The 18,962-nt window shown below is 38.2% G+C and overlaps 1 protein-coding gene across 1 annotated transcript in view; it reads right to left on the reverse strand.

Annotated features, from left to right (window-relative positions):
- Window positions 1–18,962, reverse strand: part of LOC143228810 (uncharacterized) — a 62,630-nt gene that overhangs the window by 16,983 nt on the left and 26,685 nt on the right. The window contains exon 2 of the mRNA XM_076460178.1: window positions 1,443–2,188. Within this exon, the coding sequence (XP_076316293.1) occupies window positions 1,443–1,551 (109 nt within the window). The 5' untranslated portion in view covers window positions 1,552–2,188. The remainder of the gene's footprint in view (window positions 1–1,442; window positions 2,189–18,962) is intronic.

Consider the following 18,962-nt stretch of genomic DNA (forward strand, 5'->3'; position numbering starts at 1 on the left):
GACCAAATCATCCAATGTAACCAGTTGAATTAGTAAAACATAAAGTAAACTTAACGTCATCACATCAAAATGGTTTGCCAAACCCTGCAGAAGTAATAATAGAAGCACAAGAGTATTGGTTCTACTGAATTATATTCTGGTAATGGAATTATCTCATTACTAGTAACTTTAGAAAAAGCAATTGAATCATCTAGTCACCTATAATTAGGTCTAGCATATATATATTACTGTATAAATTGATATTATGAAACACAAGTGCTCCTATGATTTGGTTGACAGGTGCTAAATCATGCCATTAACTGTATGGTTACAAAGCAAAGTAGCTTAAAGTTTTTCACCCATATTTCAAACTCCTTGTGAGCGATGGGAGACTTGTCTAATCCAGTTGGATAGAGATAGTATTATACCTGTAGGATAAAATTTGGATAGGATAATTAGGAAATAAACACAAAGCTATACAACTGGCTGTCTGTGCTCTGATTACCATGGATATCGAAACTCTTTGTTTTTTATCGGTGTGAGTTCACAGACCCTGTACCACTTGGGGGCGTTGAACAAAGATTCTGAGTTCGAGCTTCTCAATCCCGGAGTTGTTGTTTCTCGTTTCTCACGTAACGACTTTGTCGCTCACAATATTATTTCATAAAGTGTAGTTTCTTTGAATCACGATATAAACTCCATGTATTTACACTATTAACAATGACCTAAGAATCTCATCTTTAGGGCAAAGATGATCTGTTAAACCTGGTTACGCTATTAACAATGACCTGAGAGACTCATCTTTAGGGCAAAGATAACTGGTTAAATCTGGTTAGGTTATTAACAATGACATAAGAATCTCATCTTTAGGGCAAAGATGATCTGTTAAACCTGGTTACGCTATTAACAATGACCTGAGAGACTCATCTTTAGGGCAAAGATAACTGGTTAAATCTGGTTACGCTATTAACAATGACCTAATAAGCTCATCTTTAGGGCAAAGATAACTGGTTAAAACTGGTTACACTTAACATTAACCTAAGAAGTTAGTTCATCTATAGGGTAAAGATAACTGGTTAAACCTGGTTACGCTATGATAAATAAACTACAAAGCTCAACTGTATGTAAAGAGAACTGGTTAAACCTGGCTACGCTATGATAAATAAACTACAAAGCTCAACTGTATGTAAAGAGAACTGGTTAAATCTGGCTACGCTATGATAAATAAACTACAAAGCTCAACTGTATGTAAAGAGAACTGGTTAAACCTGGCTACGCTATGGCAAATAAACCACGTAACTCGTCTGTAAGAAAAGTTATAGATCAAACACATTCACCGTAAGTAGGACTTTATTTATATGCATGTTGTATTATTTAAAGTATAAAGCTCGTCTGTAAAAACAAACAAACTAAATATATCCAAGTTTTATGTTAGTGTTGAGCGGAGAAAGGAAACGACTCACCTGTGGGCTTAGGAAAAGGCAAATTTAAACTGGTCGGTTCGTGTTGGAAAACTTCAGGTATGGAGGTTGCGCTGACCATTGTCGAATTGAGAACAGAGTCAATAGACATTATTTAAAAACAAAACAACAAATACAACAGTGACCGTCTACAAACACGACGTTAATATACACTAATTTGAAGACAGCATCGAAGGGTTATCGATTTTTTTTTTCACTCGTCATGCTTCCAGCACTTTCTCTTCAAATTTCTCCAGCGTCTCGTGAACGTCTATTGAAACTTAGAGGCTCATATAACACCGGACTGTTTTAAGGCCTTGTTAGAATAAGACACGTCACCTTCAATAACCAAATATTCTATTGCCGCCGTTGGATCGTGGTTGAATAGGCACGTGTAATTAATATTATACTGTGAGGCTTGGTGCACGAATACGGTTTTCCGATGTAACTCAACTGTCATGTCCCCAGTTGCGATATATCCAAGGTATTTATTTCCTTCTACACTCTCAAACCTTACTGGTTATAACTCACGGAACACGCAAGTGATGCGTCACTTCAGAGCGTAAAATCACACACTTCTGTGTCCGCGAACCAACCCGACTTTCTGGAAACACCCGACCACGAACAAGACCTGAACTGATCGATAATGAAGTCACCCTTTATCGTCGCAGGGGGCCACTGGTTTGATCTCCGTGTTCTTCTGAAGTCAGTTTTTCTTCGTTATCCGAGGGATTGGAAAAGGCGTGGCACTGCACAAACAGATCAGCATAAGAACATTAATGCTTTTGTTATACTCTAGGTGGCGTCAGTGGAAATCAGCATAAGAACATTAATGCTTTTGTTATACTCTAGGTGGCGTCAGTGGAAATCAGCATAAGAACATTAATGTTTTTGTTATACTCTAGGTGGCGTCAGTGGAAATCAGCATAAGAACATTAATGCTTTTGTTATACTCTAGGTGGCGTCAGTGGAAATCAGCATAAGAACATTAATGCTTTTGTTATACTCTAGGTGGCGTCAGTGGATATCAGCATAAGAACATTAATGCTTTTGTTATACCCTAGGTGGCGTCAGTGGAAATCAGCATAAGAACATTAATGCTTTTGTTATACTCTAGGTGGCGTCAGTGGATATCAGCATAAGAACATTAATGCTTTTGTTATACTCTAGGTGGCGTCAGTGGAAATGTGTTGTTGGTTAACTGTTACTGATGGTCTGTACACCATTATAAAATACATTACAAAACTATATACATTAAATCTATATTGTGCGAAACTACTACAGTTTAATAAAATGAAAGTTTGGGCCAACGTAAAATAAAACACTAAGAAAACAAGTAAACAAACTTAATAAGTGTTCTTTATTTCGATTTTGTACACTGAAAACAGTTGAAATCTTATTACGGCTACATTCAAACTGAGACAAATATAGACTGATTATTTTCAATTACGGAGGTCTCCACAAGCAAACACATTTTTGTTGCTGTTGTTGTTGATACGGCGCAAAGCTACTGCTGTACGCTGGTTGTTAGCGTATAAAGTTTTAAGATATACCGCTAGGGGGCGCCTAGGGGAAGGAAAATTATGTACTTCACGAAGCGTAATAAGTTAATGACAAAGAATATTTCCTCGTCACGTGTCAGTGGTTCTTTTCAGGTTTTAATCAAAAGGAAACTGTTTATGTTTGTTGTTGTTTGTTATTAAGCCTAAAGCTACACGAAGGGCTATCTGTGATCTGCTCAGCACGAATATCGAAACACGGTTTCTGGTCGTATAAGTCTGCAGACATACTATGTTACTGGGGGTGGGGATTCTTTTCGAATAACACAACATTTCAGCCGAAGTTATAATTAAAGTCTTCGGATGGAGAAATTACAATACGCAACAGTTTACTTGCGACATTATTCAAGCATGTGACGGCGAGTACATTTCCTGAGTTTATTTATCGTCTGATAACCCAACATGTATCAATGAAAAATGTTTGTTTGTTTTGTTTGTTTTGGAATTTCGCACAAAGCTACTCGAGGGCTATCTGTGCTAGCCGTCCCTAATTTAGCAGTGTAAGACTAGAGGGAAGGCAGCTAGTCATCACCACCCACCGCCAACTCTTGGGCTACTCTTTTACCAACGAATAGTGGGATTGATCGTCACATTATAACGCTCCACGGCTGAAAGGGCGAGCATGTTTGGCGCGATGGGGATGCGAACCCGCGATCCTCAGATTACGAGTCGCACGCCTTAACGCGCTTGGCCATGCCGGGCCTAATGAAAAATGTATTCTCAAGACGGCTGGTATGGGTATTAAAACTTTAATTAAGATAAAGTACAGAACAACGTTTGACCTTTTTGGGTCATCTTTAGGTTCAGGTTAACGACGGATCAGTTAAATATCAGTAAAAGTCGACCCCTGGCATGGCCAGGTGGTTAAGGCACTCGACTTATAATCTGAGAGTCGAGGGTTCGAAGCCCCGTCACATTAAACATACTTGCCCTCTCAGCCGTGGGGCGTTATAATGTGACGGTCAGTCCCACTATTCGTTGGTAAAAGAGTAGCCGAAGAGTTGATGGTGGGTGGTGATGACTAGCTGTTTTCTTTCCAGTCTTACCTTACTAAATTAGGGACGACAAGCGCATATAACCCTCGAGTAGCTTTGCGCGAAATTCTAAAACAAACAAACAAACAGTAAAAAAAATTCTTAGTCCGTTAGTTACATCAAGAAGTGTATTATGCTTTTATTGTTGTTGTTATTGTTTTGGCTAAGCACAAAGCTACACAATGGGCTATTTGTTCTTTTCCCATCGTGGCTATCAAAACCCGGTTTCTAGAGGTGAAAGGTCAGATGCTGTATTACAATGATCTTCTTTAACATTGGGTTCGTTACATGACTTCCAGGTTAAAAAGTTCAAGGTCACGTAGGCTGCTAGAAAGTCCAGTGCAGGGGTTCCTAGATTTTCTCAGCGCAACGCTACCTAGTTTTGAACCCCACCAGAAAGATGGCCACCGTTCGAGTACAATACGTTAACTTCCATGCAAAAGACTATTATTAAGTCGAACTATTTGCTTGTTTTGAATTTCGCGCAAAGCTACACGAGAACTATCTGCGCTAGCTGTTCCGAATTTAGCAGTGCAAGACTAGAGAGAAAGCAGTTAGTCATTACCACCTATCGCCAACTCTTGAAGCTACTCTTTTACCAACGAATAGTGGGATTGGCCGTAACGTTATAATGCCCCCTTAGTTGAAAGGATGAGCATGTATGGTGTGACGGGGATTCAAAGCCGTGACCCTCAGATTACAAGTCAAATGCCCTAACCACTTGGCCTTGCCAGGTCAAGTCGAACTAGACAGCTGGTTGATCAGTTGCTGGCGTATCACAAGGTTTTACTGTGTTACTTAATTTTATAATTATTTACCTACGTTATTACCACATAAAATAGCTGCTTATACTGTCTTTTACTGCCGCAAATTTAAAATTGTAGTTTACATTTAATAAAATTAAAGCAGTTTGTTCGGGAGTTTTAGCGTAAAGCCACACAAAGAGCCATCTGGGTATAACCGTCCCTGATTTGAAGCTGATAGACTAGATTCCAGGGTTAGCCACCCAGATAACAAAGAGAACCATCTTTTTTCAAGTTCGATAAATACGCAAAATAATGAGAGCCGCAACGGCTGCAGCCCCGATTTCAATAATTGGATAGCGACAAAGGTCAAAGAGCTGTAGGTTACCAACACCTGGACAAGAGAGAAGGCAGCCAAAACATCCTATCACCAACGTTTGGGCTACCCTTCCTCAATCTAATACAGTGAGATTAGACCATCAATATTATAGCCCCACCACACATACAGTCTTGCTGAAGCGGACCACAAACCTTCCGATTCCCAGTCTGAGCACATTAACCACTAAGCCACGCCCAGCCCATGGAAACAGTTAAGTTGTTGGAAAGGCGTGCCTCGTTTTATGTTTTCTTTTAATCAGATCGCCATAGTTTTTAAAAACATAAAACCATATTACCTATATTTTCAACGCTATACACCAATTTGATAATGAACGGCGGGGAACTGCCTCCAGAAAGGAAGAAGGAAAGTGGATTGATGTGAAGCAAGTGGAAGTTACATCTTCTCATAACATCATGGCGTGTGAATGACGAAGGGGCATATTGGGAACTCGCCTCATATACGGCAACACAAATGTGAGGTTAGACTAGCTTCATTCTATGCTTGGGAAATCACTACATGGTAATTACAACAAGGATGGCTGTCACTGTACAGTCAAGAAGCTAAATACTCGCGTCAGGAATAATTTAGTTTTATTCATTGGTCTAAACATCGCAGAACCAGATGATGCAATATGTTCTGACGTGGTAAAGTTTAGAACTAAACATTGCAGAACCAGATGCTGCAACGTGTCCTGATGTGTTAAAGTTTAGAACTAAACATTGCAGCACCAGATGCTGCAACATGTCCTGATGTGTTAAAGTTAGGACTAAACATTGCAGAACCAGATGCAGCAACATGTCCTGATGTGTTAAAATTTAGAACTAAACATTGTGTAACCAGATGCTGCAACATGTCCTGATGTGTTAAAGTTTAGGACTAAACATTGCGGAACCAGATGCTGCAACATGTCCTGATGTGTTAAAGTTTAGAACTAAACATTGCGGAACCAGATGCTGCAACATGTCCTGATGTGTTAAAGTTTAGAACTAAACATTGTGGAACCAGATGCTGCAACATGTCCTGATGTGTTAAAGTTTAGAACTAAACATTGCATAACCAGATGCTGCAACATGTCCTGATATATTAAAGGTTAGAATAATCTCGTGAATCGGAATGACAAAGTGCCACTATTAGAACTATGAATGCATTGAATCATAGAATTCGAATCGAGTCTTAATAAACCATTGCAAGATATGAAGCTATACGAAGAACATAACACATCCAAGAACATCAGAAACAGTCGCCTTTGAGGCAAGATGTAGGAACTATGATGTTAAGTTCTCACAAAGAGATAAAGTACCATCTCACTTAGAGAACTTAAGTAGGTCTCCAACTGATTATTATCACAGGCTAGCGATATACATTATCTTGTGGACCTCATGTCTTAAGCCTAACAAGCAAGATATATGATTGATACTGGAGGCGCAACCTCTAGTACTATTGTGATTATCCAGATGACTCTTACTTGTAAAACAGGTTGAGACGCACAAGGAAAAATTAAATATGTCACCCCCCACCAAATCCTGGAATTGTGAGGAGCAACTTTTAAACCTATATTGTCAACGTCGTAATTTAGTTTTTCTCTAGACAGAGCTGCTAATTAAGATAATAAAAGTAGTCTTGGAATACTAAGAAAATTTTTTATCTGAAAGCTTCATGGAGTTTGGAGAAACGAGAGTGCGTTTGATAAATCGAGTAATTACTGTGTTGCTAATTCATTAAACTATTCAGGGAATAATTTAGTCCGGTGTTTATAGTGAGTGTTATCACATCCGTTGTGCTATTCAGTTACTGGGTGCGTCATGGGTTTATTTACCTACTAAAGCTAATTAAGTTAGATGTATGTCTCGCAGCTTGTAGTGAAATGTTGTATTTGAAGTAACGCCTATCATTAGTCTCGAAGTTTCTGTTCAGATGTTGTTTGTGATGTAAGGCCTACATGTGAATGTTGCTTTTAAAAAAAATGTTACTCATTAATTATTTATCGACACATAGACTAGACTTCACAGTATTTTCACCAAATAATTTAAAAGACCTCACCCAACAACAGATCTTATTCATTCGTTTTGTCAACTATGTGCTTAAGCTATGCCAAAGTTACTACTGCCTTATTCTGACGTCATATTTCCAGTTTCCAAGGCAACAGAATTTATCTTCTTCACCAAATGAATTTTCGAAATTATTGGTTTTTCTTGCGATTGCTGTACCAAAACGCTAGAACCTACAGCTGTCAGTAACGACTTAAAAGACAAACATGCGAATATTTACTATTAGATAGATGGCAGCACTTTCGTCATAATTCAGAAAAACGTGTTTTGATAACAACGACTACAAAAAAAACAACACCAACAAACTATTTCAATTTAACACACTGTCAGTTAATGATGCCATCATAAATAGACACCTTTACTTTTTCTGATACCCTGAGAAAACTATATGAACGTATGTAGGTCTCACGGGTACGTCTTCAACGTTTTGATTCTCGTATATCGACGTCTGTTTGTTTGTTTTTAGAATTTCGCACAAAGCTACTCGAGGGCTATCTGTGCTAGCCGTCCCTAATTTAGCAGTGTGAGACTAGAGGGAAGGCAGCTAGTCATCACCACCCACCGCCAACTCTTGGGCTACTCTTTTACCAACGAATAGTGGGATTGACCGTAACATTATAACGCCCCCATGGATGAAAGGGCGAGCATGTTTAGCGCGACGCGGGCGCGAACCCGCGACCCTCGGATTACGAGTCGCACGCCTTACGCGCTTGGCCATACCAGGGCGATATCGACGTCATACGTCTTTCATTTCCTGAACTGTGATACTGTGTTTTAGTATTTCTAAGTCCAACGCACTTGGTATTGTATCCCAAAAGTTGTTTTTGCCCCTGTGTCTTATGCTTTCCTGTTTAACACGTTTTATCTCGATCTTTTTGTTGTTGTTTTTCCGCAAAGCTACACGATGCTTATTTGTGCTAACCGTTCCTAATTTAGCGGTGAAAGAATAGAGCGAAGACGGTTAGTCATCACCACCAACTCTTGAACTACTCTTTTTACGAACAAATAATGAAGATTGACTGTTACTTATAACGCCCCGGCAGATTAAAGAGCGTGGATGTCTTGCGAGTCAGGCACCATAACTACTTTGTTATACTAACCCTTGATCTTTAGGATATTTCATTTCGATTCTAACAAATGTCATGGAAAACCCTCAACTTTGAGGACGATATAATTTTAACAATCGACGCTAATATTCAGTTAAGGGCACCCGTATAGATTGACAGGTTCAGCTATCAGGTTTTCAGCATTTCAAAGTCATAAATGACCGTGATGTGTGTGTTTGTGTTTTCTTATAGCAAAGTCACATGAGGCTATCTGCTGAGCCCATCGAGGGGAATCGAACCCCTCATTTTAGCGTTGTAAATCCGTAGACTTACCGCTGTGTTAGCGGGGGGCTATGTCCTTGATACACACAGTGGCTAAAATGGCTGACTGTGGATTAGTTGACTTGAGATTCACGTCTCGTTACTACCAAATAATAAAATCATATCGCGCTCCCCACACACATTGGGTGTGTTATAAGAGTGACAGTGAAATCCCAGTCTGTGATTAGAGTAACCCACGAGTTGGCGGTAGGTGTTATTAACTACTTCCCTTCCCTCTCGTATGTCACTTCCAAATTAAGAACGACTATCACAGATGATCCTCGAGTAACTTTACATAAAAAGAACGTCAGTAAACGGCCATGTTCCTTTAACCGTCTCGATAATGTTGCTTTGGACGACAACAAATATTTAATATTGAATCTTTCTACAACAATCCTTCAAGATATCTTCTACTTTTGTTTTTCTACCAACCCGTCTCTCTTTTGTACAGATGCTTTCAAATATCAACAGAAGTCTATGAGTTTCTTAAATATCCGATCTTTGTATTTAGCCTTGGTACGTTAAAACATAAAACATCCAACGCTCAGGCATCTTTTGACAAGAGAACTTTATGAATTATTGAAGTCCTGATGTAATTAAAGAACTAGTACAGCCTAGAAGGAATGTCTCTGATATTACAAAATTCGAGCTACTTACTTATCAAGACAAAATAGATACATACGTATATTTCATCTGCCTAGGTTCAAAAGCCCCTTGGAATGTCGTCGCAGTTCGCTGCAGTTTGGAAATTGTTAAAGTAATTATAAAGTCTGAACTCGTGTAATTATAAAGATGATCCACAGTGTGTGTGTGTATGTTTTATCATCCCTCATTCAGTTGGTACGATCAATCTTCGTAAATTGTTGTTGTGATAACCGAAATTTGTCTGGAAGTGTACTGGAGTTATTTTGCCCCAGGATTTGTTTGTTTGTTTGTTTTAGAATTTCGCGCAAAGCTATACGAGGACTATCTGCGCTAGCCGTTCCTAATTTAGCAGTGTAAGACTAGAAGGAGGGCAACTAGTCACCACCACCCACCACCAACTCATGGGCTACTTTTTTACTAACGAATAGCAGGATTGACCACAACATTATAACACTCCCACGACTGAAAGGGCGAACTTATTCGGTGTGATAGGGATCCAAACCCGCGACTCTCAGATTACGAAATGAGCGTCCTAACCACCTGGCTATGCTGGATTTTGCCTCGGGATGCTTGCCTGAGAATGATAATAAACAACTTCTTAAATGGGGCACATTTCGACTTTAATAACATAAGCAATTAGTCAGTCAAATAAGTCACTTATTACCTTCCACAAAGTAAGGTATGAAATAGCTTCTGATGAGATCATTTTAGAATTAATAACAAAAGGAAGGAGATAGGTGATTTAACTTTGTCCATTTGTTTTATCAAAGTTACCCTAAAGAGGGCGTTTTTGCTTTGGGGTTTATGTGCTTGATTTATATACCCAGTTTTTACCATTGTAAGTGAAGTTCAGGTTATTGCTATATGTGCTTGCAACGTGCAAATTTATTAACTCATTATCTCCATTTGTGCTTTAATTATAAATAGCGCCTGATTTAGTTTTATTAAAATCACCTAAAGCCGACAAACCTGTACCACTAATCTAATGATTCCAGTTCTAACACTGTTATCCGATACATCATCATTCCAGATCTGTTTCTAAGGAACATGTTTAAATGAATGTTCAAAAGAAAAACAAGTAATTTTAAAATGAAAGTTCAGCAAATTTCAAACCACGTGACACTATCTAATTACCTCTGTCTTGCACGTGACAGTGGCGCAATTGGTTAGCGCACGGTACTTATAAGACAGTACTTGTGGGATATGCAGGGGTTGTGAGTTCGAGCCTCACCTCGGAAATGTACGTTTTCATGGCCAAGCGCGTTAAGGCGTTCGACTCGTAATCCGAGTGCCGCTGGTTCGAATCCCGATCGCACCAAACATGCTTGCCCTCTCATCCGTGGTAGGCGTTATACTGTTACGATCAATCCCACTATTCGTTGGTAAAAGAGTAACCCAAGAGTTGGCGGTGGGTGGTGATGACTAGCTGCTTTCCCTCTAGTCTTACACTGCAAAATTAGGGACGGCTAACGCAGATAACCTTCGAGTAGCTTTGCGCGAAATTCAAAACAAACAAACTTCAACATAATTTTATTTAAAGCATTAGGATAGTTGTTATAGGTTCGTTGTTTTCTCAACTGGCTTAGTTTATTAAATTGTTTTAATGTGTTCTTAAATAAAGGTTCATCATTTTGTATGTAGATTTAATTATATGAATGAACTTAATCAAATTGGCTAATATTTTATTTAATAATCAAACAAATGTCTTCAAAGCATCCCCAGATTAAAGCATGGACTCAGCGGGCTGAAGCCCAGGGCCTCACATTAATTAGGGGTCCTCAAGCTATGATTACAAATGTATTGCACGTAGAGGTTCTGTCTCGAGAGGGCCTCTGTAAGTTTAAAAGACTAGGCCCAATGAAACTCTTATCCAGCTTTTCTTCAAAGTGACGTTTAAAGGATTTGTATGCTTTATCTTACAGTAAAATTTGAAATTTTAAGAACTTAATTTTGCGTTATTGAATGTGTCTAGTACAACTAAACTTCGTAATAGAAATAAAACTCTTAATATTAACAAATTTCGAAAACATTTACGATGTATTTGATTTTTATGAAGTTTAACATCAAACTTCTAAATACATTTTATTTTCAATAATACGAAAATTATAATCCACATGTACTTTAACAAGAATCTAAGCCAGCAGAACTTGGATGGCAGTAACGATTTTAATGATTCTGTTACAATTGAGATTTCCATTACGTTTTGACTGGTTTATCGGCTTTTAGTAACTACAGTATTAAATAGAGGAACTGGCTGTCACTAGGAAATAGCTTTGTATTAATGAAACCTTACAAATGAAATGGTGTTGCCATAAACATCAGTTATGTGGATATTTAGATAACTGTCTGTGGATAAATATATGTGCGCAGTAACAGGAAGTTCGCGGATCCTCTATAAACAGGAGTTTCTCTATTTGTGAAGCCCAGCGTGGCCAGGTTGTTAAAACACTCGACTCGTCATCTGATGGTCGTGGGTTCGCACCCCCGTCACACCAAACATGCTCGCTCTTTCAACCGTTGGGGCGTTGTAATGTGACTGTAAATCCCACTGTAATTTAGTGAATTACGAAACACAGATTTAATAAACAAAAGTTATAATACAATAATATAAATTCCACTTCAACCTCTCCGAATTTTAAGTTTCTCACAGTAATAATAAACTATACTTTAAACACAAACCTGTGCCCCGATATCCTATTAAACACGTTGCATAATTTGCTCCGTGGAGAACGTAAACAACTATATAAAAAAAAAAAATTACAGGGAAAAGCCAAACGGCGCCTGCGCAAATGAAAGTGAAAGCTAAAATTACAAAAGAGGTGTGTGTTTTCTTTTAGAAAAGCCACCTTGGGATATCTTTTAAGTCTATCAAGGGGAATCGAAGGCCTGATTTTAGCGTTTTCAATCTGTAGATTTACCGCTCTACCTGGGAGGCGCAAAAATTACAAGAGAACTTGGGAAGTTATCGGAAAGTAAAACTACTGTTGTCATAATTGGAAGAGAGACCTTTAAGGGTTCTTACATGAAAGTTAGAAGCATGGAAATTCTGTTATAATCCACATGAATTTAACATTGTTATTCTATGTTAAGTTCTGTTAAAGATATTGTGAAACCTGCTCTCAGAGAACTCCACCATTATTTTAAGTATAAACAGACTCTAGGGTTTCTGATACAGGTAAAAATAAAGAGGTGGCCCTTAGCTCAGTTGGCCAAAGGGCAGTGAAGGTTATGAAAGAGTTCATCTGTAACTACAGCCCAACATGCTGACAAGAATGACTGAGGATTCTAACTAAGAAACAAGTTGTTATTCGTTCAAGAAAATCAAAGAGGAAGACACCTGGTGTGCACTTTCTGCATTTAACACTAGGTGAAAATTAAACATAGAAACTTGTTGATTAATATTACGCTATAGCCTTGAAAAGTGTAGACAAAATGAAAAATGTTATGTGAACTAGAAAACAGTGGAAAACCGCAACGTGAAACAACAAGGATTCAGTAAGTGCAAACAAAATAATTCTTCATAGGGAAGAAGAGGTGTACGCTGAACCTAACGCCCCCTGGTCCAAAACACAGGAAACTTCCTCCAAATTTTAATTTATTTTAGTATAAGTAAATACCTATTAAACTTTATTACTTGAAATGTCCAGCTAAATACTTTGTTTGTTTTGGAATTTTGCATAAAGCTACTCGAGGGCTATCTGTGCTAGCCGTCCCTAATTTAGCAGTGTAAGACTAGAGGGAAAGCAGCTAGTCATCACCACCCACCGCTAACTTTTGGGCTACTCTTTTACCAACGAATGGTGCGATTGACCGTCACATTATAACGCCCCCATGGATGAAAGGGCGAGCATGTTTGGCGCGACCGGGATGCGAACCCACGACCCTCAGATTACGAGTCGCACGCCTTAACACGCTTGGCCATGCCAGGCCCCAGCTGAATACAAAATTGTTGTTAAAAAAGTGATTTACGTACATATAATTCATAACGAACATTGATGTAACGAGTGCATAATATCCAGTTTATTGTTATAAGTTGAATAAATATTCGTTTCAACGTACGAGTTCTTGCCTTAACGCGTCTAGTTTGTTTGGTTCTTTTAATTTCGAGCAAAGCTACACGAGGGCTATCTGCGTTAGCCGTCCCTAATTTAGCAGTGTAAGACTAGAGGGAAGGCAGCTAGTCATCACCACCCACTACCAACAATTGGGCTGCTCTTTTACCAATGCATAGTGGGATTGATCGTCACATTATAACGAGCCCACGGCTGAAAGAAGCGAGCATGTTCGGTGTGATAGAGATTCGAACCCGCGGCCCACGTCCAGTTTATTGACGTGAATATGAGAAAGATCCGCCAGGAATAATAAAAACGGATTTCCTAAACAAATCCTGGTAACGGGCATGTTAGAGTAAGTTTATATTTATTATTATGTGTTTTAAGATTAAATATTTCATCTAATAATAACTGAGTTAAAGGAATATCAGTAGAAAACCAAATCCATTTTGCTCTCTTTTCTATTCAAATATTTGGGTGACTTAAGCAACTGTACAGAGACCATAAGTTTTATACACGTCACTGCCGCTGAGGGTTGCATATTGTTTGTGACTGTTACACCACTCACTGTAAAGAATTACCCAGAATAAATTTATTCCACCATAAAATCAGCTCACGTTCAGAGATTTAAACAAATATCTACAAACTGTAGTTTCAACTATACGTGTACGTTTAATTCAATATTTTAAAATTATATTAAATTATGATGATAAAGTGTGATAACAGAGGGCGTAAGTTGAAATCACTCTTGCGTCAATAATGCAAAGCTGTGTTGTTGGAATAATTTTACTGTTAACAGCTAAATAGTTTCAAGTCTGACGTTGGATGCCCCCCGCTAGTACAATGGTAAGTCTCCGGATTTACAACGCTAAATTCAGGGGTTCGATTCCCCTCGGTGGGATGAGGAGATAGCCTGATGTGGCTTTGCTATAAGAAAAAAAAACTGCCACTGGAGAGCATCAATATTATAGATTTCCTTTGTAGCTTTAGCTTATTAGCATTTATCATTACACTTCTAAACACATACACATAACTCGCAGTGGATTAGCCATTAGTCTGCTGGCTTACGACACAGCACAGATAGCTTATTGCGCTGATCAACAACTTAACCTACTGCTGTGACATATTTGCTACTGTGTTGCCGTCTAGTGAACTTTATGTAAATTATTGCTTTAAACAGAGTATACGACGTGTTAGTGATTCAGCTGCTAGTTTTAATAATGACAGTAAAGTGGAAATGTTGTGGTAATCATCAAGTAGCTTTAACAACCACGATAAAGTAGACACATTATAGTAAGACGTGTAACAACTACACTGTGATACTTTTTTATAAACCAAGGATAGGCCTTTGTGTAGCTTTAGGCTTAATAGAAAAGAACAACAATTGACGAAATCCTGAAACGAAGAATCGAGAAGGACTTATGACAGGGGGGACTCAAAAGAGGACCAGCACCCTGAAAAACCTAGGCATATCGATCACATACTACGTTTCAGTTTTTATTTATAATAATAAAAATTGACCGTCACATTATAACGCCCCCCACGGCTGAAAGGGCGAGTATGTTTGGCGCGACGGGGATGCAAACCCGCGACCCTCAGGTTACGAGTCGCACGCCTTAACACGCTTGGCCATGCCGGGCCATAATAAAATAAAAATAAATAAAGCTTCTATAAACACTATTATATTTGATATAATGTCCATTTTGTTGAATATTTCGATCAACTTTAGAGGTTTTATTTATTTATTTCCCTAAAACCACAATCCTGTCTATTGGTTCTAACGAAGTTGATAAGTTTCAGCCGTTGAGGCGTTATAATATGATGGTCAATCCCACTATTCGTTTGTAAAAGAGTAGCCCAAGAGTTGGCGGTGGGTGGTGATGACTAGCTGCCTTCCCTCTAGTCTTACATTACTAAATTAGGGACGGCTAGCACAGATAGCCCTCGAGTAGCTTTGCGAAATTCAAAAACAAACAAACAAGTTTCTAGCCTTATTGGATTTCTCACTTATCCTACTATAGTATCATCAACATTTGACATGTATGGAGGGTCAGGGTGCATATCAGAAGTTTCAAGTTCGAGACGCGATGCTATCGAACACATTCTGCGCTTTTATCTGTTGGTGCGTTATAAGTATGACACCTGTATGCTAGCCTGTAGGCTAGCTCCCTTCTTTTGAGACGACAGTTCAATATCAGTAACTGTTGTTCCTGAATCATAGAAGCTATGGCCTAGCCGTTCATCTTGCTCAGCGAAATTTACTGTTTATTTTGAAAACTCCAAACTGACATCTATAGCTCCTGTTAATTAACAGTAAAGACAGTTTAACAAAGTTTTGTTGTCAAACTGCCCTCAGCGCCTTGCCATAAGATGGTTCGACAATTGTTCAGGCCTAGTTTGTTTCCGAACAGTTTTCCAAACATACGAAAGCAATGTGCACACACACACATCGTTGGCAGGCAGAATTTGTTGTTTATTTTTTAGCGTACAGCTACAAAATAGATCACACGTGTTCTGCTCACTGCAGAGAACCAAACTATGAACACAAAATCTGTAGAACCAAAGCGTTGTCCGAACAATCCGTAAACATTCACACTTTCAATTAACTGTGTTTGAAATACTTCACGTTTATTTGTATGTTTGTATTAAACTGTCAATAAGAAACCGGGATTTTTAATTATAAATTTTTATTTACCCCCCACCCCAACTTTCGAGGTTATTAAATTCAAAACGGGAAACCTTTATATTATTCCAATTTAAACTTATTTTTGTTTCGCGTGTGTGCAAGTTAAACGTGTTTTTTTTCTTGCTTATAATAAAATTGAAACTAGTATTTTCAATAGTTGTGGCTTGTAACGTGTAGATTACGTATCACCACATGAATCTAATTGCAAATAATAACATTGATAAAGCGTAAGGTAAAACACTATTAAGTAATGTGACATAAAATAGGCTTTACTATGCCGGTAAAACTCGGACGTATTTAAATCATTCTTTTATATCCGGTTTTGGGTGCGGGTTGACCCTGTGGAAGAACACTGAATTTTAGAGCTGATGAACCATGCTCTAGTCCTTGCGATATCACAAAATATTCCCTGGTCTCTTAGCTGTAGATACGTTATAAGAGTGACAGTTAATCAGTTAGTGTAAGCTGTAGAGTGTTGCTGACTGGTTGCCTTTCCTTTGATCAAGAGTTTTAACTTATGGACAGCGACTCAGGATATATTTTCCGTAAATATCCAACTGTTAGTTAATTTGTAATTTGTTTATTATATTACATATATAACAATGACTCTGGTTTCTTAATTTGATCTTCGAACTTTCTAGAAGACTTACTCAGTCAAGGGAAAATCTCTGGATTAATCCATATTAACAAACTTTCCAATTTCTTACCGGCTTATTACATCGAACTACTTAGAATATGAGTTTTTTATATTACCAACCCAATCAGATTTATATATATTTATATATATATATATAATTTAAAAAAAAAACGTATAGAACAGGGGATACAGTCAGGTTAGATTTAAGCAAAGAGTGACTAGGTTTGATAGACGGTGTATCCCCAAGTCCTAATGCTTCAGATACCTCCACAACCAAGATAAATTCTTTTATTTTCACACTGTATAATTTCTACCCTGCTGTTCATGTAATAAATGTTTCGTTTCTATCTGTCTACGTGTATAAACTCATGTTTCTTAGGACATCTCTTTTTCCTATCTGATCCATTTTGTCACTTTAGAACCAAGCATGCTACCCTTTTAGCCGTGGAGTCATTATAATGTTATGGTCAGTTCCACTATTCGTTGGTAAAAGAGTAACCCAAGAGTTGGCGGTGGGTGGTGATGACTAGCTGCCTTCCATCTAGTCTTTCACTGCTACATTAGGAACTAAATGCAAAATAAACCAAAACTAATGATGTGAATGTATCACATAAAACATATAAAAATAGTTTAACTAAGAAACAAATATTAGACAGCCATAAGAGCAACATCCCTAGTCGTTAAGCGTTGCTACAGGGCACGAGAACAAAGTAATCAACAACGAAAGTAGTAGGCGTTGTTAAAGAAAGAACACACCTATCTCCCCCTATTTTTTTAAAAATTAATTTCATGTGGCGAGGAACATCAAAAGGGGAAAAAATATAAATATAAATAAAAAATATAAATTATGATGCGGATCGAGTGTTAATTTTTCTTACCTAAAGGAGGAATCCATACGCATTAGATATCAAAACAATTTAAAAATGTTTTACAACGGTCAGTAATCTAAGTACTTCAGCCTTTTAGGTTTTGAAACTATGGGTGATGTTTGTTTGTTTTTTTAATTTCGCACAAAGCTACTGGAGGGCTATCTGTGCTAGCTGTCCCTAATTTAGCAGTATAAGACTAGAGGGAAGGCAGCTAGTCATCACCACCCACCGCCAACTCTTGGGCTACTCTTTTACCAACGAATAGTGGGATTGACCGTCACATTATAATGCTCCTACGGCTGAAATGGCGAGCATGTTTGGCGCGACGGGGATGCGAACCCGCGACCCTCAGATTACGAGTCGCACGCCTTAACAGGCTTGGCCATGCCGGGCCACTATGGGTGATTATACAGACGTTGAACAAAGTGAAAACAAAATGTGATTACTATTTGTATAAAGGTGGCGCTTAAGTTATGATGTTTAATATTCAGGTTTAGTCTGTGTAGTCTTTAAATAGCTAAGCAGAATATATTATGGAATTGTACCCAACACTGTGGTTGCATTGTTTTCTCCGTTACAATAACATATAACTCACAGAAATTTAAATAAAAATACCGTCACTGTTGTAAATAGAACTGCTAATTGCTGGTGGAGTTCGCTTCGTATTTTACATAGAAAATGATTATTTTGCTCAGTTTTTGGTATCTGGTCTTTCCAAGTGTTGTAACAAGCAATATATGGGTCCGAATAGATGGATAATAATATATTTACTCATATAAATGAGTTTTGTCCAATGCCATGCTATTTTACAGGTATAATTCTCATGTGACAGGCAAGAACCTGTCACAGAGTGACACAATTCTGTCTTCTTGCGACCCTACACTTTTCAAACAATGTGACAGACAAGAACCTGTCACAGAGTGACACAATTCTGTCTTCTTGCGACCCTACACTTTTCAAACAATGTGACAGACAAGAACCTATCACAGAGTGACACAATTCTGTCTTCTTGCGACCCTACACTTTTCAAACAATGTGACAGACAAGAACCTGTCACAGAGTGACACAATTCTGTCTTCTTGCGACCCTACACTTTTCAAACAATTATATGAATATTTCAGTATATTCTAAAAGTTTTCTAACAAAAATTACTTGATCCTTCTGCAAAAGTCCAGGTGGTTCTGACGTCATCTGGAAGCGATTCGTGAGATTAATAGAGCCGCAGTTCGTTAGAAAGTGCACAATTTGGTATAATTAGTGACTTAAAGTTTGAAGACAGGATTAATGTGTAATGAAGAGAAATGTACTACATGCTTAACGTGGTAACAAATGTATAACGTATGGACAAAGTTTTGTCATCATCAGAACCCAGTAAGTAACCTTGTAAGCGTCCTTGTCTGGTGACTTCACAGAAAGTTGACTCATAGAGATTTCTGATGTATCTCAGAACGGCTGGTATGGGTATTAACACTTTTACTGATAAAGAGAGAACAATGTTTCGACC

Source organism: Tachypleus tridentatus, chromosome 10 (assembly GCF_004210375.1).
Source record: "Tachypleus tridentatus isolate NWPU-2018 chromosome 10, ASM421037v1, whole genome shotgun sequence".
NCBI lineage: Eukaryota > Metazoa > Arthropoda > Merostomata > Xiphosura > Limulidae > Tachypleus > Tachypleus tridentatus.